This window comes from Brienomyrus brachyistius, chromosome 2 (genome assembly GCF_023856365.1).
Source record: "Brienomyrus brachyistius isolate T26 chromosome 2, BBRACH_0.4, whole genome shotgun sequence".
In the NCBI taxonomy this organism is placed as follows: Eukaryota; Metazoa; Chordata; class Actinopteri; order Osteoglossiformes; family Mormyridae; genus Brienomyrus; species Brienomyrus brachyistius.
This window is the reverse complement of record NC_064534.1, coordinates 7274536-7299727: the sequence shown is the minus strand read 5'-3', so window position 1 is coordinate 7299727 and position 25192 is coordinate 7274536. Positions and strand designations below refer to the sequence as shown.

Sequence of the window (25192 nt, the reverse complement as noted above, 5' to 3'; positions counted from 1 at the left end):
TTTAATGCCCTGCCAATTGCCGTTTAATGCCAGCAAGTCAAACTCATTTGGAATTTTCAATTTTACGGTGAATTTGCGGAGCGGGGATACACCTTCGCCGGTCACAGGGACCTGTATGCCGATTGGCCGGGATTCGTAACATGGGCCCCGTGTCTGGTGCACGTGTGTCTTTAAACTGGAGATCAAAGCCTCTAAGCCCACATGAGATAGAAAGCTGTATTCCACAGTGGATAAGACTGGCAAGATCTTCGGGTTTTCACCTTCAGTCCTCAGTGAAACATGCTTGGGCTGGTGAATTCCATGCTTTCATTAAACCCTTGTTTTCTCTCCCAGAATCTGTTTTTTTTTTTTTTCTAAATAGCCAGGAGCCCACATCCTCTCACATGTTCCTGTCTGAGACCTAATTTTATTTCTCTATGAGCCCAGAATGTTTCTCTGAAACCTAATTTTATTTCTTGGTGAGCTTACTTTGTTTCTCTGTGAGCTTACATTGTTCCTCTGTGGGCTAATGTTGTTTGTGAGTTGCTGTATCTGTGTGAGCTGTGAGCCTCGATCCCCTTTCCCTCGTGCGTCTCTAAGGGCTGTCCCCATGTCCGAGCATGAAGCACTTCAACTGGACCTGGCCGGATCGATGTGGAATCAATGCCGCGTTTTAGGCGAATGACGCATCCCTGAGACATGCAGGTCACACTTAAAGCCTTCGATTTATGGCCGCCTCCTTTCTCCATGCGTCCTCCCCAGAGGGTGGAGCCGGCAAATGCGACTCACGCAAGGTGCTGGTTCCCTCCCAGAAAGGCCAGGGACCGGACCAGATGGTCCATTAGCTGGTTCTGGTGGCAGAGTGTGCGTTGTGTTGTGTGTGTCTGGGAAACGGCAGGATGCTCACTCTCTGCCAGAGTGCTTTGCCGTATGCGGAGAGAAAGAACAAAGGAGTCTCATTGTCTGTAAATGTCACTGTTTGTGATGAAAGGAAGAAGTGCTTCACTCTGCCCCCCTCCCCCCCCCCTTAGCTTCTCCCCATTAATTCATTAAAAAACACCCCCCCCCCCCTTTGATGTATTCAGCTCGTTTAGGATTACATGCTTACACGCAGAACGTACATCACAGATGTCCAGGAGGACATGTGGGATATGCTGAAGGAGGCGAGAGGCCTGGCGTGGCGTGGAGACCAGGGTGGATGTGGTACACTCTGATCCATTGTCCTGACAGCAGTTAGGGACAGTGAAGACATGCCGAGAAGATGGTGAGATGTGATGCTAGCACTTCTGCACAGTGATAGGGACAACGGTGAATTTCGGTGCTCGGGATTTGTCAGGTGCGGCACAACCTCTACGCTAACTGAGGAGGATACGGAACGAAAGGTGATGGAAAGAAGAAAGGAAAGAACAGCAGTAGCCATAATCTGGACCCTAATAACCAACAAGGATTTCAGGATTAAAGTAGTTGGCTAACCTAGGGGCACCCACGTCCTGATGACATCATCTCAGGTGACCCCAGAGACGTGCAGGGACTCATAGTCAGAAAGTACTGCAGCTCTCACTCGTCTGCTGCATGTAAAATGGCAGGCAGGAATCAGGGGCCTCGGTAATCAATACCAGCTTTCATCACCACTGGAGTCATTTGCATTATTGTGGTGACAAAAGATTTTCAGATGCTCGCACTCCAAATGCAATCTGAGCATCAGACAATTGGTGCTGGAGTTGGGAGCTGAAGGAGGGAGAGCAAGACGGAGAAACCGGGGATGCGGGAACCGGGACGGCGGCTGGAGCTGGAGGGAGTGAGATGGAGGGACCGGGGATGAGGGAACCGGGAAGGTGGCTGGAGCTGGAGGGAATGAGATGGAGGGACCGGGGATGAGGGAACCGGAAAGGTGGCTGGAGCTGGAGGGAGTGAGATGGAGGGACCGGGGATGTGGGAACCGGGAAGGTGGCTGGAGCTGGAGGAAGGGTGTGAGAAGGAGATACCGGGTATTCGGAAACAAACTGTGATGCAGTCAGACTTCAACAGGGAAGCATCATAATGTGCAAATGATACCATCCTACCACAGATATGGAGGAGTGGCACAGGTGGGCTGTGTGGCTCAGTACCTTTGGATGCTGTGTCCGTAATTAAAAGGTCACAAGCTCAAATATTTCGGTTGACAGAGTGTTTTTATTGTTGTGTTCTAGAACTTTAGCTCTCAGCTGCTCCAGACCCTGCCTCCTCAATAAATGTATGTCCATTTGGATAAAAGCAGTAGCTCAATTGGTAAAGAATGAAATACATTACAACCATATAATGTTAGACAATAGCATGTTCTTTTAACATGAGGCTATACATGTATAATTAGACTTAAGCTTAATAATTATGTGCTGTGATTGTTAGTACAAAGACCCCAGTGCTGACTGTCAGCATGGCCATCCTGTATAAACACAGCCAGTGATCCTGTGGGCTAGCAACAGCGTGATATCAGGCCGCAGGATTCGTAAGGATGAGATTCCCTCTGAGAAACAGGCCCCACAAATCGCCTCAAGTGAAAACCTCCAAAAACAGGTTCCTGCTGCAAGAAGTGAAACATATCAGGGGGCGATTCCACAGCTGGAGAGTGTAATCACATGGGAGCAAAGCCAGCTGAGGGTCTTTGGGGTGTAATATCTATTTCATTTAACTTTGTGGTAACTCAGTTTGTGCTGCGTTCGATTGTTGCTCTGTTTCTTCTATAAAACATAATTGAACTTGTGTTTGGAACTGACTGCTGAAAGAGAATAGAGATAGAAAGAGAGAGGGGGGTTGAGAGAGAGAGGGGAATGGGAGAGTGTGACAGGAGGGAGAGAGTGAGAGAGAGAGGGGAATGGGAGAATGTGACAGGAGGGAGAGAGTGAGAGAGAGAGGGGAATGGGAGAGTGTGACAGGAGGGAGAGAGTGAGAGAGAGAGGGGAATGGGAGAGTGTGACAGGAGGGAGAGAGTGTGAGAGAGAGGGGAATGGGAGAGTGTGACAGGAGGGAGAGAGTGAGAGAGAGAGGGGAATGGGAGAGTGTGACAGGAGGGAGAGAGTGAGAGAGAGAGGGGAATGGGAGAGTGTGACAGGAGGGAGAGAGTGTGAGAGAGAGGGGAATGGGAGAGTGTGACAAGAGGGAGAGAGTGAGAGAGAGAGAGGGGAATGGGAGAGTGTGACAGGAGGGAGAGAGTGAGAGAGGGGAATGGGAGAGTGTGACAGGAGGGAGAGAGTGAGAGAGCGGAATGGGAGAGTGTGACAGGAGGGAGAGAGTGAGAGAGAGAGGGGAATGGGAGAGTGTGACAGGAGGGAGAGAGTGAGAGAGAGAGGGGAATGGGAGAGTGTGACAGGAGGGAGAGCGCGAGAGAGAGACGGGAATGGGAGAGAGTGACAGGAGGGAGAGAGCGAGAGAGAGAGGGGAATGGAAGAGTGGAACAAGAAAGAGAGAGCGAGAGAGAGAGGGGAATGGAAGAGTGGAACAAGAAAGAGAGAGCGAGAGATCACTGGACCTCGACACGTATCCGGGGCCAGACAGTTCACTGTCCTCGCTAATGAAGGCTTGATTCCACCGGTTAAACTTTTCTAATGCCTCGTAATTATCCTTGTAATTAAACTCGCTTCTGTTTGACAAGCTATGTGAGAGGAAAGCGGGTAAATATTTAGATTTATTTTCATGTGTTTATTCATGACTAACAAAAAAATACTGTTTCTGGCTGAGCAGAGTCCCTCTGTCTGGGCCTGGCTGGTTGGACTCTGATAGTGATGTCATGCCTCCAGGTTCTACTTTGATTGGCTCTCATAGACTAAACTGTCCTCATGTCCAATGAACAGAGGTAGCATTCCCCCCAGTGACTAGTGGCTGGTGGCTAGTTTGTGTTGGTCAGTAGTTAAAGAATGTCCTGGAAATGGTGCCCTCGACCCTCATCGTGTGACCTGTGTCTAATGCCCATGTATCGAGGTTTGGTTAAAATCTTAGCAAAGAAAAGGGCAATAAATACTCCTCTTTAATCCGTGGCATCAAAACAGGCTTCACTTTCTGACATGAAACGCGGAAAAGGAAAATGTCAAGCCCTTTCGTTTAAGAAGCCTGGCATTATTTAATCTCCCGCTAAATTATGTAGGTCATGGAATACATTACAGCAAAAGAGAAGATATAAGTACAGTCGTAAGTGGAGAAACAAACTGTTCACACGGTTCAGAATTTCAGATGCAATTTGCGGGCCTAAAGTGTGAAGATTGCTCAGAAAACGTACAACGTGAAAGAGGCGCCCTGGTTTTGTGTTCAGCGCTGCTTTATACACAATGATAAGTGTGAATCCTCATCCTTCAAAGTGCGACGCTGCAGAGGTGACACGCCTGAGTGCCACTTCACACCCTGTCTCGAGTGTCCGCGAGGAACATTCTGGACAGTTTGTCAAGACCGGGATCATCTTGAGACTTTATGAATAAGCAACCCCCAAAACGCTGAAGATGCTATTGTAGCAATCATGAGCCCCCCCCCCCCCCCCCCCCCCGGCACACACACACAAATTCAATTCAATGAAAGGTTTATTTATATAGCGCATTTTCACAACATTCCATTGTCTCATACCGCTTTACATTATTTCTGTCCAAAGCCCCCAGAGAGCAAGCTAGAGCTGACAGTAGCAAGGAAAAACTCTCTTAAAGTGAGAAACTTTGGAAGGAGCCAGACTCAATGAGGCAGCCCATCTTCCTGGTCAAGCAGAGGATGGGCTCCCCCTTTGGCGGGATGGGGGTGTAGAGCAGTCCTGCAGTAAACAAGTGAGGACGGCAGATGTGTAATCAGCCTGGGTGGGCAGGCAGGGAACTAAAGGCTTCTGAAATCTAGTTTGAATCTGGTTCTGTTGGTCCAGTTCCTGTTGGTCAGTGCTCTGTCCTCGGAGATCCCCAGTCAGTACACATCCCTCCCAGCTCCCAGCAGACCTGAACCAAATCAAGTAGTCAAGAACACTGACCTGCTACAGGTGTGTTGGGAGCTCGGAGGGAGCTAAAGAGTGCTTGGGGGTACGGCATACAAGCCCCGCCCACTCGCCTCAATCTGAGCACTTTGTAGGATCTCGCAGCCATGTCAGTTCTGGGTCCCAGAGGTGCTGCCTGTGCGTTTGCTGACGGTGCGCTCTCCAGGTGACATTAACGTCAAGTACCGTGCAAAAGAATCCCATAATCAGCCGGGAATCATTAACACCCAGCACTCCACGCTCGGGCACTTAATCATATGGGAGCCTAAATCAGTGTGTCTCCTCATCTGATTGGCCCGGTTTAAAAATGTATGCGAGAGCTGCACGGATTGGCTGGCCTGGGTGGATCCTCCCTCCTCGGGATCTGCTGGGGCTTGAGTCACGGGAGAGGAAGTGCAGGTGTGATACGGAGAGACAGAGATAAAGAGGGAGAGGGATGCTAAGGAGAGATTACGGCAGCGTTATTCACCCCCGCACGCACATAAAACAGATTTATTCCTCTTTGTGTTTATACCCCTGATATATATGTGAATTATATACACAAAAGGCTGGTATCAGCATGGGAGCGAGGTTGTGGTGAGAGAGGGTGAGATCCCGGGGCCTCCGGGGAGCCATTTGGCAGGATCTGGTTAGCGTATGCACGTGTGTGTGTGTGTGTGTGTGTGTGTGTGTGTGTGTGTGTGTGTGTGAGGTGGACAGGAGAATGTCAGGAGGAGGACAGGAAGGTGTGAGCTCGGAGGGACAGCCTGACTAAGCCTCACACAGTTAGCGTGTCTGAATGATGTCACGCGGCCTGCCTTGCAGGTCGGACGTGCTGCACGCCTGCCAGCGTGAGGTGCTCATGAGCAACTGAAGGTCGGCGAGCCACAGGACCTGCAAGCTGACAGAAAGCACTGTATGTGGCTGGCATGCATTTCGCCTGCTTTTTCCATAAAAATTAGTCATCTAAAAAAATGGCAAATTTTGATTCGCCTTTTTGGTTCCACGTTAATGTCGTAGTCCTAGGCGGCACCGGGTAGAAGGGGCCGTGATTGGATGCTGGCGCCGCCTGCGATTGGCTGGGCCCAGCGGCTGACAGGTCTACATGTTTGACCGTTATTAATGGCTGACAGTGTGTGTCAGGCTGCTGCTGCCATAGTGACAAACACCTCCCCCCACCCTGGATGCGATATCGCACATCATAGCGACCATTACAGCGCTCTGCTCTGCGGGCAGCTCATCCTGTTAATCCCTCTCCTCCTCCAGATGGATGCCACTGGACTGTAAATCCAGGGTTGGGGTTAGAGATGGGAAGGAGTTTCAAGGGCCAGTCTGCAAATTCATCTTCATCCCCGCCGGTATCAGGCGCTGTCGTCGTCATCCTCACCATCCTCACCTCTTCGTCTTCATGTTCATCTCTGTCCTCCTTCTTGACATCGATGTCACGGTTTTGGTCACAACTCTGTCGCATGGTGGAGGGTGGGAGACATGTGTGGAGGGTTTTAGGTGTATGTAACACGCATGTACATATGATATCGATACACACACATGCATATAACACGCTGCTTTGGGATGTGGCTGGCAGCCTCCGTCAGGAATGTTAGCATAGATGTGAGTGGGAAGGTCTCTCTGCGTACGGAGGGCAAACACCATAGCAGGATGTGATTCACCCCAGAGGTGCATGGGGGTTCTGCGCACTGGCTGTACTGGCTGTACTGGCTGTACTGGTGTAATCCCACTGTTCCAGTAAACTCCCCCATCTCAGAGCGGAGTCAGTGAGTGAGCCAGATTACAACTCATGTGAGCTGAGTTTTTCTCACCAAAAACAAAAGGAAAAACAAGGTGCTCACACACACACACACACACACACACACAGGCTGACACAGTGAGATCCAGTGCGCTCTTCTGCTGCGTGCTGTTCTGAGGGAAGCGGGCTTTGATCCCCGCTGCAGAACGCGCTGTTTAGACCTCTCGGGTCAGAGCCAAGCCTCCGCTTTGGCTTCAGTAAATATTACATGAATTTAAGTGCAGTGCTGCACGTCGTTGTAAACAGCTTAGGGGGTATGAAAGATTACACCGGTGCAGCAAGCAGACGGCTATAAAAGTGCTGATGCAGTGGCGGCTCCTACTGCATGCCCCCCCAGCCTTCCCCCCACCCAGTGTCTCGTTAAGGTGCTACAGCGTCCACCCCCCCCACATCCAGCCTAGTCCAACAGACCCCAGTAGTGATGTCAGGCCGGGACTGGTCGGAGGAGGGGGGGGGGGGGCTCATCCACACAATCCAGAAGCTCTGAGCGACGAGAAACGAGAAGTATGCAGTAAAACACACACAGACACTGAGACACACACTGAGAGGTACATAGCACAACAAACACACACTCACACATCTGTGTTCATATCTTTGTGGGGACTCTCCATTAATTTCTTTGAGAGAAATCGTAATCCCAACTATGACAGCCTTAAGCAACCAAACAAAATACAAGACTATTGTCATTTTTAGTTTTTTTTTATTGCAGACACAAAGTTATCCTTGTGGGTCAAGGTCAAAATTACAGGGTTTTATCACATTGTGGGGACATTTGGTCCCCACAATGTAATATATACATAACCGACACACACACACTGAGACAACATGAGAAATACACTGTAAAGCACGCACACATGCACACACACACACACACACACAGTAATACACACACATAAACATAGACATTTATACACAAACACTTAATACTACACATAATTCAATTGCACACTCACATAAATACACACCCCCGCACACATATAAACTCGCATATATATGAACATGGACACATATAAACTTATACACATTATAAACTCACCCCTGCACGCACGCAGACGCACACGCCTATAAACATGCATGCATATTAGCCCACAACCCTGCACACATGTGCACACCAACCCTCCCAGTTGGACGCCAGCTCCATCCTCCCGGCATCCTGTCCAGTGAACAGTGTCATCGGCGTGAGGGTCCCGCTACGCGGATGACGTGTCACATCTTGACGTCTCGGCGGATCATCACGGCAACGCGTGGGCCCTCGCCACAAAGCGCACGTGTGTGGGTCACTGTCTCGGCTGCGTGGGACTGAGCTCCCCTCACCCGCAGCCCCCCCTCGCCGCGAGAAACTCGCTTTCCGAAGACACCACCTTGAATTTTGTTTCTATGGCAACTCAATTGCAGACTCAGATAAAAGACCCTTTATGATGTTTTTGTGGAGCTTCTCGAGAGCGGCTTGGGCTTCTGGCAGTGGGGGGGACGCCTCCCTCGCCCGTCGGGGTCCTGCCGGGCTTCCTGGGGGCAGCGAGAACACCGCCTTTGGTGGCCTGTCTGTCACACGCTCAGATAATGACATTAGTGCATCAGACGCGCTCCGGTTACGTAATTCGGGTCCTTGCCACACCGCTTGTGGCCCTGAAAGTGCCGATAGTCTCTCCTGTTCCACACTGGTGGCGGAAATGCCGGCCCGCGACGCGTTGGGCTTTAAAGTGAGTGGGGCGTGGACCCTGTGCCCGACACCTAAAACTAGCCATTAGTACCGCAGGTGCTCCTCACTCACGGCGCTTTGTCCAAAAATAGAAAGCAACTGGAATGTCTGAATGAAAGGTTTACAGGGGAACTATAGGAATATGTTAATTATGCTGAAAATCAATTAACCCTTGCATAATTACATCACCCCATAAGCGTCTCTGCGTGAGGACAAATTAGTTGTGGTTGAATCCAATCTTTTGGAATTAAATATGACACACTCGCAGAAAGGTAAAATGGGTCCTCATTAAATGAGGTAAAGTAACCCCCCCCCCATTCCCCATGTCAGACTGATTTGTGAGGTGAGAGATTTCTACAGGCGGGCCTTGTATTCCAGCAGTGGTGGGTGTCACGCTCTCTCACACTTGGCATGACACTTTGACACTGTACCTCTGGGATATGTCCTGTTCATGTTCATTCATTGGCTTAACTCCACCTTTGGAAATTAGCTTAGCGTGTAACTCACTGGTCTGGTGTGTGACTGTGGGGGCAGGGCATGGCTGTCCGGCGGGTGCCCTGCCGTTTCTCCGTGAGGTGTGACCTAAGACACTCGTGAGCAGCTCTGCGTGGATTCTGGGCGAATGAATGATTAGCCCTTAAATGCTTTATCAGTTCAAGGCTGGTCTGGGACCTCCATCGAACAGCACTGCAGCCCAGTCTCCACCAGCCCAAGGTATATAAGATTAAAACAACAATGGCCTTAATTATTTCAAAGGAGTGCCTAGCTTAATCACTAATGAATCAATAAGTAATGAGTGAGGGTTTTCCCTGGCGACCGGAGGTGTAGCCTGACCTCCAGGGTTCGCGTGGCTGTGCTGGGGAGGCTTTATATTCTGCCGTGGACGTTGGTCAGACAGGGAGAGCAGATGTCGAAAGCAAACCTCTGTTGCAGTGCCTTTCCCCGGCATGAGCTGGATGTGAGAGTCCCCGTGCTGTCCAACCTGCCCATACTGCTTTTCTGTCGTGTTCCTTTGCCCCATTACGCTCCTTCCCCGGTCAGACGATCGTTTCAGTTCCTCCCACTTGTGTTGAGTTACGGAGACTGTGAGACGATTGCTGCGAAGACGGGCTGCGACGAAGCCACGATGAATATTTATCGAATCCATTAAGACGTTTATTCCATCCCGTCGGGTCATCAGAGAAGCGTGGATTAATTTGGGGTGTAAAATACCTTGTAATTACTCTTTCTTTAGCTCAGTTGCCTCTTATCCGCTCAAATGAAATCGGACTGCTATGCCTTAGCTAATTGACTGCTGCCTGATAAACAACTATTAAATGTTCCGATTGCTGTTTCAATATCATGCGGTTTCTTTGTGGAAATGGCTGTTTGCGGTATCAGCTGTTCCGCCCTGCGCACTAGCTGGTCATGTTCAGTGATGACCCTGATGGAGGGAGGCAGGGATGGAGGAACATACCATCGCACGGCTTCTGGGGATTTGCTGCTTACTCAGGTGGGAGTGAAACGTTCGGATGAGCCGAGCTGAGAAGCAGGCGCACGCCCTGAAAATAGATCAGCTTGTTCTTCTGCAATACACCTCAATCTAAGGTGTGCTGACTCAGAAAGAACAAAGCAGGACAAGTATTCAATTCAGAAAACGGAAATTAAATAGTATTTTGACATAAAGAAAGGAATGTTTTTTGTAGCAAGCCTTTGTAATTGCACTTTTGGTGCCAGTGTCATCCCAGCTTCTCAGCTTTCTGCTGGTAGGCGGCGTGGATATGTGAGTGATGATGATGGTGTTAGATTTTCGGCATGTGATCTACGAGGTCTCGTCACCTGACATTGGCTTCATTCATCCACGCAGGGGCCATTTTCGACGAGTCGGCCAAGAAGGACGATGAGGTTTTCCGTATGGCGGTGGCCGACCTGAACCTCAACAACGAGATCCTGGAGACGGAGAAGATCACTATCTCTGTGGAGTTCGTGGACGGGAACAACCCCTTCCAGGCAGTGCAGGAAGGTAGGTACCATCCGGAACATTCTCGGGGCGCCGTTACTCGGGGCGAACTCCTGCCTTCACACACACCTTCATCAACACGCCTGGCCTGGTGTTCTGGTCCTTTCAGCAGAGTAACTATGGCTGCCGAAGCCACCGCAGTGTCACCTTTGTGTGGTCAGGATGTGGGGATACTGTTCTGGGGAGGTCAGGGTGCTCTATTCATGCTCTGCACTTACATCAGGAACTTCTAAACACCGCTGGCAGATATTTACAGCATATTCCAAAGAAGGCCGTTACTCTCTGTAACTGTGCCGCTTTCCTGATGCTCCACTGTGGGTTCGCTGTCAATGGGACGTGCTGCGAGTGGGAAATGCCAGTGTGTCATCTCGGGGTTTCCTTGGGAACTTGAGCAGCCAGTGAGCAGTGGCACGCTCCTACCACTTCCCAGGGTCATGCCTGTAGGGGTGTCCGTTCCGTAGAGCCGAAGGACGAGCGTGGTGAAGCTTCCAGAGAAGCTCTGAAGCATTCTCCACATCTTCAGTCCCTCTCAGTTCTGCTCTGCATTTATCGATCGTGGACGTCTGTTCCCACGGCGACGGCCTCTCGTCGCCACGCCCGCCTCCCGCCTCTTTCTGGAACTTCTGATTGTTTGCCACGAATCGTGTCCCGCTTTCGCGCTCGCCGCCGATAAGGGCACTGACGCCACACGGAGAACAAGGAGAAGAATGAGGCGGAGGAGAGAAGAAAAGAAAAACCTTTAACCAGAATAGAATCAGTAATTACAGCCTGTTACAGATTGTGTTGTTCGAGGCAGGCAGACTGGGGCTTGTCTGCCTGTCAGGCCGGGCCCCAAACCGTGTGATCAACACCAGGCAGGACCGCTGGGTTCCCTTTCATTATCAAGAAAGATCTCGGTAACAAAGAGCCCCCCCCCACTCCTGTTAGTAGAAGAAGCAACCAACCAATTCAGAGTTTAGTCAATTTTCACATGTGTGGGTGAAGACCCCAGAAGTCACACCACCCCCCCCCCACCCCCGCCACCCCCCGCCACCCTGTCTTTAACGTTCTGCAATGCACATCTATAACGCCTTAATGTTTGTCAACTTGCTGATTGCTAAGTAATAAATGTTTGTTTGTTTGTTTCGGGGAGTCATGCACATACTCCTGGAGGATTCTGGGTAGCCTTCAGCCTCCGGTGTTGCAACGCTATATAATATTTCAGTCTGGATCTTATCGCTCCACCTTGGCAGGAGAAGGCGTGGAAGGTCGACCGGCCCGGGAAGTGGTGCTGAGACCGATTTCAGCGTTCTGTGATAATCGGCAGGCAGACAATACCTGGGAAATGGGGGGGGGGGGGGGGGGGGGGGGCATCCTGCTGCTGAGGAAAGAGCCGATTGGAGCCACAGCCCCATAGGGCAAAGACCATACCCCCCCCCCAATTAATAATAGATATATAAGTCAAGTTAAACACGAAACAGGCACTGCTGCTATTGATTTCCACATGCATTTTGAAAAAGGGCAAAGCAGAAGCTAACTGGTGCATCACTGCCGCTTTCATGGGACGTCGTGATAATCGTTAAAAAATGCTTCCCTGCTGATGAGGCTTGGATTTGCATCTGAGTGGTGGGTGGGGGGGGTAGGGGTGCTACTGGCGGTCAAGCTTGCCTAGGGCACTGCAAAGCCGGAAAATTCCACATTTGTTTTTTGTTTTGATTTTGCTTTGTTTGATAATTAACTGTTAATTGTGAAGCTTGTCTGGGGCACCATGTGGCCTTTGACCGGTACTGCTGCTATCGACCATAATGGCTGCACTACATTGGACCCTCTGAATGGCGCCCCCTGTCTGTGAGACTGTTATGATGCTGCATGCCTGGATATGAATCTCTCTCACCTGACTATGTCCATTTCCCAGGAAAACTGCATTTTTTCGCGGCTTTACCGCATTGCTCTACCTCTGTGGAGCCTCCTGTTTGTTAATGTGTAAAAATGGCTCCCTGAGCACCAGCGTCTACACACCGCCAGTGATGAATGGAATGCAGGGCCCTTCCGAGGAATTATCCAGAAGATTGATGCTGATACCACAGATATGGTCAGTTTAGCGGTGTCAGCGAGCGGCGAGGCCGTGCTCCAGAATGTCGCTGCTTCCGCGGAGTATGGGCGACTTGGGGAGATGCAGTGATTGAAGGCTATTCATTTACGGCACACAGAAATCATGAAACGAGGCTGCCTCGTGGCACAGGGGAAGCACCCGCTAGGAGTAGTTGCTTAGCGACTAACGGGAGGCCGATGCGAGTGACCGTGAGGAGCAGTGTGGGCCGGGCCCGGCAGGGACGGGCGCTAAATGCCCCGATCATTCGTGTCCCGTATCGTGCGTTTCCATTGAGGTGGTGTGTGGAGTTAATTACATTTGGTGAAAGTAAACAGTCATCCGTTTTTCCTCAGATGTTAAATGTGTGAGGGAACGATTGGGTGTGGGGGCCTGATGTGCTTTTCCCTGCTTCGATTTGGGGGGGGAGGGGGGGTGCATATTTAGCCTCTGTATCCAAACACTCATGCATCCTGGACACTTACATGAATCACTATTTATTTGCAGCAGCGTCTGACTCTTTGCCCATGATCAGGGGGTTGCCAGTTCGAATCCCGTGGTCAGTAGAATGATTTCACCGTTGGGTCCTTAACCTCATTTGCTGCAGGGACCGGCTTTCTCAAAAATGCATGTCGCTTTGGATAAAATCGCATCTTTAGTTTGTGATGCCGATTATGCTCCTTTTTTGTTAACATGGACAGACGAACCCCAAGTAAAATTACCCAGATCATAATAATAATAATAATAATGGCGCTTCATTGATCCTTCATGGGGAAATTCTCTTATTGCCGACCCACACACACACACACACACACACATACTGTCGGGTAACCATATCTTTATGGGGACCGCTCATTCATTTCTATGGGGAAAATGCTAACGCTAACTATGACAACCTTAACCCCTGCCCAGCCCTAACCATAACCAAGTAACGAAGTAAAATACAAGAGTTTTTGCATTTTTAGTTTTTTCATTGCAATCGCAGATTTGTAGTAAATTGAGGAAACTGGTGCACTTAAGGAAAAGAATGAGTATTCATCACGTTGTGGGGACATTGTGTCCCCATAAGGTAAGGTTTACCCACTCACACGTAGGTGACAGTAAGCTTGGCACCAAAGCTCAGCCCAGGGAGCTGGGGGTTATGGACCTGGCTCAAGGGCCCACAGACATGTCACTATTCTGCCGAAGCTGCCCTCGAACCAGCGACCTTCTGATTATAGGCACAGGGGCCTTCATGATAATGACACTTTAGCGATCACTCGTGTGGCAATATGATAACCACTGTCATAGTACTGTTTAATGCTAATCAGGCATCAAACAGGCTTAACTAACTCTGACTCCAGCCAGCCAGAGTTAGTTAACCCAACTGTAGTGAGTTAATTCTGGGTATGTAAAACTCGCTTGGCAGTGCACCCCACCGTTGCGGCTCAGACCTCCACCGGTGCCGATTGACAGCTGGGCCGCCGAGCCTCGTTGGGTCACCAATCTCTCTGAGCCTTAGTGCTACCCTGGCAGGTAGTCACGGCTCCGTCGATCTTCCTCATTGATTTACGGAGCAGCCCGGTCTTGGTTTGAAAGTCTTCCAGATGCACGCTGCCCCTGTCAGCGCCGAGCTTTCTAATGGGTCTGAAAACAAACAAAGAACTCCACGGGCCTCAGTCCAGCGGCTGCATTTACCGGCGCAGCTGCCACAGCGGCCCGGCTCTGCGGCGATGCTGACATAATCTTCTGATGGAGACTTAAATTCGTAAGGGGCATGAATAAGGGAGGACGATGAAGAAGAAGGAAAAAGGAAAAGGCAGGACAGGAGTGAAGGGGTAAAGAAAACTTTTTGCTCTTGCTCCCAAATGAAGCACGACTGTAGAAAGACCTTGCATGTAGCTGGCTGACTTGATAAGCTGTATTGATGTAATGTTGATTCATTTCGGCCTGCAATGTGATCCCATCGTACTGAAAATTGCTGGAGTTTTCCTCCTGTTTCCCAAGAACCTCAACGTTTTAAGCTGTTAGAGCTACATTTTTATACGTTGAAAACTCACCACGTCAAAGGCCACTGTGTTTATTTTTTTTTACTGATTTTGTTTTAGCTGCAAAGTCGGAAAAATACACTTTTGTTTTCGTTTTGATGTTGTTTTGATTTTGTTTTCTTTATTATTTGAGTGTTAATACTGGCTTGAGCAGTATACAGGTGTCCCGTTGGGGGCCTGTTTACGAGCCATCCCCCTCAGCCCCAACCCCCGAGGGCCCTGACCTTCCAGAGGAATTATCGCAATCCAGTCATCCAGGGTCCGATCAGTGGGAAGCTTTTCACGTCGTGCTGCTGACGTCCGTAATAAAGCTGTGCTTTGGTGCTTTATTGCTGCTGAAAGCCGGGCCGAGCTGTCCCGCTTTGGCCGCACCGCTGTGCTGACGGCCCGCCGGTGGCCTGCTGTGAAGTTGGCTCTTCCGGAGCTTTCCCATAGCCGGCGGAACAAAGGCCACCTCCGCTAGTGAGCGCCCCTCGGTGGCAGTGTGCCGAACGTCTCTATCGCGCTTCCCCTCGCATGCTGCGCGGCCTGGCGGACGGACATGGCGTGGGGCAGGGAGAACCTGGGGGGGCGGGGGGGACGCGGAAACAGCCCATTAGGTTCACCCAAGTGATGGCATCAGGCTCCGATCACGTGGGTGACAGGCAGCCTGCTAGGGCCTCGTCTGCATTCATGCCCAGGCAGACCTCCACAGAGCTGTAATTTCCGAAAGCGTCTGATTGAGCAGTACACCCATAAAAGGTGCTTTTTGTGAGAAGTGGACACCTTGACGGGCTTACAAAAAACCTCTAAAATAAACGGATAAAATCGATGCAAATATACGGCAAGGGTGGGGCACAGCAGGCCTTGGCTCCATGCGGCGTTTTATACGCTCTATAAAGCGCAGCGTCTGCTCGGCCAAAAAGGCTCTCCGAACTTCAGCACCACGTCTGTCTGGATCTGCCGAGACAGTGGCCCGGAACTCGGGAAGAAAAACCCGGAAAGTCGCGGAACTCCGATTCCCGATTCCGAGTGCGCCTCCCGGTCCCGGGGCGCTGCGCCCAGCCCCAGCCAGGACTGGTGCACTCTGGGACACCCCGCCCCCATGCACAGCCGGGGGCGGAAACAACGGCTCTCGTTTAATTTCTGAGATTTCCTCCTTAAGCTCAATCTTGGTCTTTAAATTCGCCCCCCGGGTGTCTCGTGGGGATAATGCCGCCATTTGACCCGTGCCCTCCCCCCGTCGTCCGTTCGCCTGGAGTCTGATTGTAGGAGCTGGTGCCAGGCTCGAACTTGGCTCGCCTGCTGAATACAGATCAGGCCACTGCCCTCTCGTATTGATTTGCATCAATTTCCGGGATGGTAAAGATTGGTGTTCCGCTTGCAGGAGGGCCTGACGATTTATCAGAACGGGCGTCCCAGGTGACATCGGTCCATGTCATAGAGCGGCATTAACGCTCCTGACGGCGAGGTTACGGGTTCGAGACTGCCTTTGTGAACAAACCGTGACATGAGTTGCTTTTGGTTCTGTTACATAAAAGGCTATTATTATTATCGTTATCGTTATTAGAATAAATTGCTCGTTAAATAGTTTTATCTCCTCATATTGATTTTCGAAACTTTTTTTCTCATATTGCTCATTAAGGCGATGGAGTGGCCCAGAAGGTAATGAGCCGGTCATGTGACCGCAGGGGTCACACAAATTAGCAGGGAGAGTCATTAGCAGGGAGGGATGATGGTCGCTCTTGGTTACGGTCCTCACACTACAGCTTGGACTATGGGCTGTGTTCCAAACAGGCGGTGTGTGCGTGTCGTTTTTAACATATAATTACACGGATGTGTGGGCTGTGCATGCATAGAGTGGGGGTGTGTTCAGAGCCACAAGTGGCAGATTAATCACTTTTTATTAGTGTGCTTAAGTAGCAGGTATGAAAAACAGAACATCCATCCATCCGCCCATCCATCCATTTTCCATACCTCTTATCCAAGACAGGGTCTTGTGAGCCTGGACACAATCCCCCGAAGAACAGGGCAAGAGGTGGCAGACATCCTGGATGGGATGACAGTGAAAACTCTCATCTACCATTCAGTGACAGTGCGGATTTTATTCAGCGTGATGCCAAATGCTGAAGGGGATCCACCATCTCTGTATCTCCCAGCCCACATGGCTCTCATTTCTGCCACTCAGTCAGGCAGAGTTTGGCCACCCCAGCCATGCCCACCGGGGTCTTTCTGCATGGTCCCTTTTCCCCAGAGCTGCAGCTGCCTCATTAGGAGCCGCATGACAGGCGAGGGCCCGGGGCCACAGTCAGCCTGGCATTCGTGCAGACGGCAGAGATCCGTACAGCCAATCACCGCTTCAAAATAAGAAGCGGCCTGTGAAAGCCCGTCAAGTGGGTGTGGGCGAAAGCCCCCCCACAAACGGGGACAGGGGGTCCTGCTTGGGGCCACAAGGGGAGGCCCACCAATGGGGTCAAAGTAGAGAGAAACTGGGCGGATTAAAAACCTTTGCAGTGCCCTTTTGTCAGTGAGACCCTTGTCGTCTGCATTATGCATTGCATTGACCTTTGACCTGTTCTCTGTACGCCCCCCCCTTGGACTTAAGCCATGCACTTGAATCTCCCCAAAGCTGTCCCTGATCCGCGCTGAATGCCGTGCAGTCATGACTTGAACTGTAAAGGATGACGGCCTTTGTGCAGTGAAGGTCGGCCGGTCACGGTGGTCTGACGGTCTCGGCTTGGGAGCACTCTGACTGTGACCTTTTGACCCCCACAACGTGCCAAGGTCACAGGTGGGAAGACACAGCAAAGGCAGGTTTTCAAAAGCTGGTTTGAATGGCGTTGGACGACAGATCTGGCGGTTTGGTTTGGTTAGACTCGTGGCAGTTTACCTCAGTCTGCTGCGTTACCGTCTCCCCTTTCATACAGTTTTCTCCTTGTCTGTGTTTCTCCGTCATGGAGAAGGAAGGCGCGATTAAACATTAAATATTGTCTGTTGCTCATTCTTTTTTTTCTCTCAAGGCTACGTGCGGTGAAAGTGAGGCCTTGTCTTCAGAATTCTGTCATGCAGTGTAAACAGACTTTTCTCCCCTCCTTTTCATTCGGCAGATACGCTTTATTATGTTGCCGGTAATTAGAAAGGAACATTTACTTAAATGTTTTTCAATGTTGCCGTCGCCGTGGAGGTGGGAGAGGAGCGAGGCAAGCTCTTCCGCACGCTGCCGGTTGCCGGGAGAATCCCGACGGCACAGGAGCTCCGCGGCGTCGTCGCGTGGGGGCCGCGTGGAGGGCGATGCTGCAGGATACCGTAGGATGGGAAGCAGAACTGGTCGACACACAGAGAGAGGCTATACAGTGTGTCTGTCCTGTAGCTTTGAGGAGAGCTGGGACAGCGAATCACATTCTGTGTTTGTGGTATCCATTATTTAAATATATCGATTCATTTCTCTTTCTCAGTACTTTGAATAATTGGACCGTTTCAATAATACTGCCATTCATGGCAGCCTTGAAAGCTTTATAAGGGTTATTTCTTATCATTTCTAATTAGTCTGAGTTACACTGTGAAGAGGTAGGTCAGCAAGGATGTTTGACCCCCCCTCCCGCCCCCCTGACACTCTGAAAAGGGGCAGCGCACTGATCTGTGTAAACACTGTTAAGGCTTCCCCTGTCAGAGTGCGTTCATTGAGCAGCGGCCTTCCTGTAACTCCTTCCAGATCTTTCACATTAAATATTTCAGTTTGACTTTTAGTGACTTCTTAAGCATGGTTTTTATGAGATGGTACGGATGGACGGACGGACGGATAGGTTGATGGTCTGATGGATGGATCATCATCATCATCTTCATCATCATGTTCAGACCGCATCTCCTGCTGAGGGTCATGGGTGCAGGGGAGTCAGACCAGACGCTCTTGTTTTGGGAGGGGGAGGCCCTCTGTGTGTTCTCTTCTCCCTCGGGACCTCCAACCCCGGGACAAGCCTGGGTTCACATCCCTTTGAAGCTCATATATTGTTTATTGTCGCATTAACAGTGAGTGATATGTTGCATAAATCGTGTAATTTATGTCACCCATTGATTACTTCCATCCATCCATCCATCCATCCATCCATCCTGGTCAGGGTTACGGGATTTGTTTCACGTTTTCATTGCGTTATCATGTTTTCTCAACATGTAATCTTTTTGAACCAAGAGTTTTTTTGCACAGAGCAGGACACACAGACTGGAATCCTGCCCAGGGTTGTCCCCGGCTTCGTACCAAGTCCTGTCTGGCCTCGGACCTAGTGACCCCTCCCCCCGGTACTGCTGACCAGGATAAGTGGTTTGGATGGATGGATGGATGGATGGATGGATAGATGGATGGACAGAATAACAAAGAAATCATTTTGTTACTGTCTTTCTTGCCAAATGTCTGAATACATAATTAAGCTGTAATACAAAACTGGGATAAAAACAAAGGATGCAGGAAAGTTCAGAGCACCGTTTGAGGTGTGTGAAACGCATAGTTCCCTTTGAAATTTCCCTCCCCGCAGTATTAACTGGCTTTATGCTACAGAAATTAACACGTGTGCTTTAAACAGCCATCAAATGATATTATTTAGACACATATTGTTTATGTGACACAGTGTTAGAGCCTTTGTTGAAAAATGTTTTTATGGCCCACTCTAATTAAAAAAAATCTAATAGTGATAGATAAAATTTTTAAGTATGCGGTGTACAAGACCAATCATGACCACAGTCTGCATTAATTCGCCCCTGATTGGCCACTTGATTGTTTCTGATTGGCTTGTTGGCTTGGCCCACAGGGAATCGCTCCCACTGCTGCTGATGCTGCGGCTCTGTTGTGAAAGCCGCCGTGATGAATATGCTCAGACCGTTCTGATTACCGACAGGCCGTCACGCGGCCGGCATTCCTGTGGGCGGGGCGAGCCGGAAACGCGGCGAGGCGGCTTTCCGGTGGACGGCAGCGCCCACGAAACCCGGAATTTATATGGGGGAAATAAACAGCATGGTGTGGCTCCGCTGATACCGGGAATTATTTCCTTTGATCCTCTAAGCTGGAGTCCTACAGCTTTCGGTTTAACTGATGCGTATCTAAACGTTTCCCACGGAGTGAACGCTGTTCGGTCGGCGTGCAGCTTCGGAAATATTCAATTTAAGCTTCCTAAATGACAACATTCTATTGTCATTTTTACTGTGACCCCAATTTAGACGATATTAAAAGGAATACGATTAAAATAATTGATGGAGAGCCTATTTAAAGTGAAGCACTTGATAGTGACAGGCTGTTAAATGTGTATTACTGCACTGTGCTTTTCACAAGCACTGAATGTTTGCATCTCACTGTTTCTATTTGTGATGCAGCAATATGAGGCCATTATGATCTATATGTGAAGTGTCCTGCGGTTTCTATCATGTGGGGCCAGTCGGAGACCATAGTTTATTATCATACATATTCCCAGTATTCCTGTACATTTTTTATTCTGGTTTATAATTACCACTGGGCTGATATTTATGCCCACAGCTCGTTACGTGGCTGAGAACGTTAGACGTCTTTATGTGTCGCCTTCTGTACGTTGATTTCATATTCGTATCATAATGCTCCACCTGAAAATAATATTTTTTTGTTTTCCTGCACTGTGCCGACGTTAATTAGCTCATTTGTGAGCTCAGGTGCAATTACACAAACCCCCGAACGAATCGCTATTTGTTAGTGTAATATACGTGTAATATGATTTATAACTTTATCGCACGTCTCATTTAACCCCTACCTGTGCATGCTGCATTTAGTGCTTAGCTCTTGCTGTGGTCTCAATGCATTTACAGCATAGCTGACGCTATGCGGACTAATTGTGGAATCCAAGGGGGCTGTAAGTTTCTCGTGATACCAGCTGCCGTGTGTCATGTTCAAACTGCTCAAAGTTGCGTTCGCAAGTGCTAGTCTATAAAGAAGCTTCTGTTAAGCATGGCTACCACGGCTAGCTGTTTCTCGCTAACATCAGCTACCCGCCGATTTAAACCAGGGCACCCCTTGCTGGATCTGCTCCCCCCACTGGCTGCGTCCTGATTGGCTCCCCTGCCCCACTCCTGATCTGTAATCACAAACCTGCGTGTGTCTCTTCGGGGGAAGCCTGCAGCCTTATTCATGTGCCTGGGTCATCCTGGGCACCAAATGCTAATGAGACTAATGACCCTAAAGCACAGCTGTCTTGTATAGAGTACAGTGAGCCTCTGGGGGGCGTTGCTTTGTGCGGTTTAATGTCGTGCGGTCCAAATGTGCCGCTTTTGTGAGATCGGTGAATTTGCTGCCAGACCATAATAACAGTCACCTTCACCTCTCCTTAACTGAATTAGCTTTTGTGTTGTGGTACGGCTCACAGCAAACTGAGGCTTCGCCATGGACAGCCTTTGTAATGAACTGGGAGCAAATAGGATGTGTGCTGGGGAGCTGGTGAGGGAGCGTGGGCATGTCGCTGCTCTGTTTGTCCCTCAGCAGACACCGTTATCCAGCACAGCTTTGCATTTTATTCATCTCTACACCACTTGGGGGCACTGGGGCTGAGTGCTTGGCCAAAAGACCCGATAGTAGGGCTCACTCGGGACTTGAACCCACAACCTTTTGGATGCTCCTCGTGTGTTCTTGGCAGCTGCACCGAGCGGCTGTGTTTCAGCCCGCAGTGATAAGTGTCACCACAGGCAGACGTGCGGTACATTTGGAGCCTGTCACCGTGGCGATGTAATCACCCATCCCCCCCCGCAGTCCCGCCTCTATTGTGTGGTCACTGCCCACTCTATGCCCGCGTCGGGGTGCGCAGTGATTTGAGGAAGGCAGAGAAGACAGAATAGAGGCGGGACTGCCGCTTGACTTATTCCTGCGTCCATGACAGGTGTGAATGTTTCACAGAACAGCCCCCGCAGGCCCTGTGATAAAACCCCGAAACCAATGAGAAATGTGAGCTGCAGGATCTGCTTCTACCCCCTTCCCCCACCAAAATGCTAGGCCCCCTGGGGTAAAAGACCCTCCACCTCTGCAAGGGGGGTTACTGACATACCCAGGCCCATCGTGCTCCTCGCTCGCTCCATCCTTTTGTCTTGTCAGTTTAGGCTTCTGCTACTGTCCACCCCGATCCCCCGAGTGATGTTACTCACATTAATTACCCCCACCATCGCTATCCAGCTTCCTAAATGAGCTTTTCGGATCCCAGGCAGCTGTGAGATCGCTTTGATTGGCAGGGCCACTTCTGTATCCTGGGGAAGGGGGGGGGGGTGAAGAGAGCAAGGGCACAGGACAGCCATCGGCAGGAAGCCACCATTCACTTCACGCTGGCTCTCGGGGGTCAGGACGGATGCCACTCAAAGCGCTCCAACCCATCCCCTGAGGATGACTGACAGCCTCGGGCACCAATCAGCACACTGGAGCCCTTTGATTTCCCTCCCCATTCAGAGCTCCTTATTTTCTCCACTGCCTGCAGTAATAGGTGTGATATTTAATAGAGATTTCGAATTAAAGGCTCATATTCCCAACAGCCCCTAAGCTGAGGAATAGCAGAGACTGAATCTTTAAAAAAGGAAACGTGCACACAGACAGAAACGCACACACACACACACACACACACACACACACACACACACACACACACACACAAAAGCACAGCCACACTCACACAGTAGCACATGTCCCCTCCCTTGCGTGCACTTTACATGCACTCACACACACACAGTGTTGGTCATTTCATATTCAGCGTCTACATGCTGCCAATCCCCCCGTCTCCCTGGTGATCGAGGCTTGCTGAAGAATTCAAAAACAGGGATATGGACAGCAGAAGCGGGCGGATTGTGCTGTTTATGTTTTTGAAGCACATTGAAAGGTGACTTCCAAGTTCTACTTATTCCATCCGTTTTCTCCCCACGTACCAGCGGGACGTGTGTGCCGCGTCAAGCCACCAGCGGGCCGAGGATGGTGCCTGCGGCCTGTCTGCTGCACTCCGCATTTCTGGCTGGAGGGCCCAGGGGGGGTCACTGCAATGCTGGGCTGCCGCCCATCAGCACCGTATCACAGCCACTGATGGGCCCGTCAGAGCCCCAGGAAAAAAGGCCTACAGCAGACCCTGTTCTCAAAGGTTCAGACCTCCTCCAAGGTGGGCTGTACTCCCAAAGACTCAGACCTCCCCTAAGGTAGACTGTACCCCCAAAGCCTCAGACCTCCACCAAGGTGGGCTGTGCTCCCAAAGGCTCAGACCTCTCCCAAGGTGGACTATACTCCCAAAGACTCAGACCTCCCCCAAGATACGCTGTGCTCCCAAAGACTCAGACCTCCACCAAGGTGGGCTGTACTCCCAAAGGCACAGACCTCCACCAAGACGCGCTGTACCCCCAAAGCCTCAGACCTCCACCAAGGTGGGCTGTACTCCCAAAGGCACAGACCTCCACCAAGGTGGCCGTACTCCCAAAGGCTTAGACTTCCTCCAAGTTGGACTGTACTCACAAAGACACAGACCTCCACCAAACTTGGCCATACTCCTCACCTTCCTCTCTTGCAGTCTATTTTTTAGTTGGGATTGGAACTGTCCCCAACATACACATATCATTCTACCTCCCACTACAAATAAAGTTAATATCAGTCTTAATCTTAATATACAGAATTAATGTAGTTAAGTGAGCACCGCATTAGCTATGTGCTTGGTTTGGATTCACCAGCAGGAGGTGCTGTAGTTAAGGATATGTGCTCATAGCTCGAACGGTTCCAGTTCCAATCCCAAAAGTGACTTTCTGTTGTACCTTGGGGCAAATTACTTTAGTTTCTCCAGCAGAATCATTCAGGTGAAAAAAGTGCATAATTTGTAAATTGCTCTGGATAAATTAGGAAACGGCAAAGCGATTAAAGTTTTACATTTCTGGAGGCGGGGAGACATTTGCATTACATTGTTTGCTTATTTATTTGTAGGGTGTTACCGCAAGGCAACAGGTGCCTCTGTATCTAATGAACTTCCAAATCTGTTTCAGTCACCCGGAATAGAAGGGTTCTCCAAGGAACTCAATACAGTGATGCGAAGAGGTCACTCTCATTAATGGGATGCTTATTTTTCTGCCAAGTGGCCTGTTCAGGTTATACCATTCTGCTTTTGTGGGGTGTAATTGATACCGTCTTAGTTCCTGATCTGCTCCTATTTAATGCATTGGCGAGCACAGCACAGGGAATTCTGAATTAATGAGCTTTGTGTGTTAATGAACTCTTTTAATTGGCCTGACGGTGAGGCCGGCCTTATGCATGAGGCAGCGTTCCGTGAGCGACGGGCTGGTTTCCACGGTAACGCTGCCACCGTTCTGCTTCCTGACTCTTCTGAAAAGTCTGTAGGGTGAGGAGTGACATTCCGTGGCCAGAGTCCAAGATTTAGCTGAATGAAGCTCTTTTGTGGTCCTGGGTCAGACTTGGGTTATTGTTTTCCGGGCACTGGTCTGGTTAAAGGAAGGGCTCTGCTGTTGTAACCTAAGACGATTAGCATAAACGCGTTGGGTAAATTTGCAGTTTTGTGGAACTTTGAACTCTGCGAACGCTGCAGATTGTTTGGACTGGAGTTTCACCTGAGCTGATTAAAAGTGCCATATAAAGACTAGAGTGGCACCAAGAACTGAGCTGTTCCAGAGCCGGACCCATGCTAACATGGTCCTGTTTACTGGCAGGACCGAAAGCATGACTAAACTGAGCTATTCGCGTCACCACCATCTGCGTCGATAAGCATGGATTATCTGACGCCATATTCTATATAGTAGTCATTATCAGTAGTATTGCACATTATGATGTATTGATGCATTCTCAGTAATTCTCAGTAACTTGAAAATTTCCAGCCTCCTACTTCAGGGTTCCCTAGTTCTGGTCCTGGAGGGCCGTTCTGCAACACAGTTTGCAGTTTTCCTGCTCAAACACACCTTAAATGGCTAATTTCCTGGTTTAGTAGGTGTGTTTGAACAGGCAAATCTTCAAATTGTGTTGCAGACTGGCCCTCCAGGACCGGAACTGGGAAACTCTGTCCTAGTTATTAAAGTGCTATAGAACAGCTGAACGGAATGGATTTGTGATGCAAATTTACATAATCAAATGCTAATTCTAATGCTAATGCATTTGATTGTAACATAACATGGCGATTCTCGCACCGTGCAAACAGTAAATAGGCGTCTCTTTGGTTTTATGTCACCGTCGCTCTCAAGACCCGGCAACACCTTTACCGAGCCGACCGCTATGCAGTGGAAAACCAACGGAACCAGTGGAAAAGTACCACTAGTGCTGGAGTGGGCATGGGATGAGGGGGCCTGGAGAGACGCACAGGGGAGCCTGAATGATGGCATTTTTGCGCCGGTGACATCGCAGGCTATGTGACAGGCCCCCATTCTTGCCAGATCAGTGTCTGTCCTCTGGTAGCCCTGGCAGTTATTTGCATCTCTGCCATAGCATCTCTATTTGTCACCACCCTCGTGATGCCCCCAGCCCCGCCCAACCACTGCGTTTTCATAGTGCTCTCAGCCCCGCCCAACCACTGCGTTTTCATAGTGCTCTCAGCCCCGCCCAACCACTGCGTTTTCATAGTGCTCTCAGCCCCGCCCAGCCACTACGTTTTTATAGTGCTCTCAGCCCCGCCCAACCACTGCGTTTTTATAGTGCTCTCAGCCCCGCCCAACCACTGCATTTTC

At 50.0% G+C, this 25192-nt stretch overlaps 1 protein-coding gene across 2 annotated transcripts in view; it reads left to right on the top strand.

Moving 5' to 3' along the window:
- grid2 (glutamate receptor, ionotropic, delta 2) overlaps window positions 1-25192 on the top strand; it is a 301989-nt gene that overhangs the window by 39415 nt on the left and 237382 nt on the right. For both annotated transcript variants that reach the window (XR_007388201.1, XM_049002892.1), the window contains exon 2: window positions 10286-10441. Coding sequence is in view for 1 of the 2 variants with exons in the window: in XM_049002892.1 (XP_048858849.1) it covers window positions 10286-10441 (156 nt within the window). In the remaining variant the exon portion in view is untranslated. The remainder of the gene's footprint in view (window positions 1-10285; window positions 10442-25192) is intronic.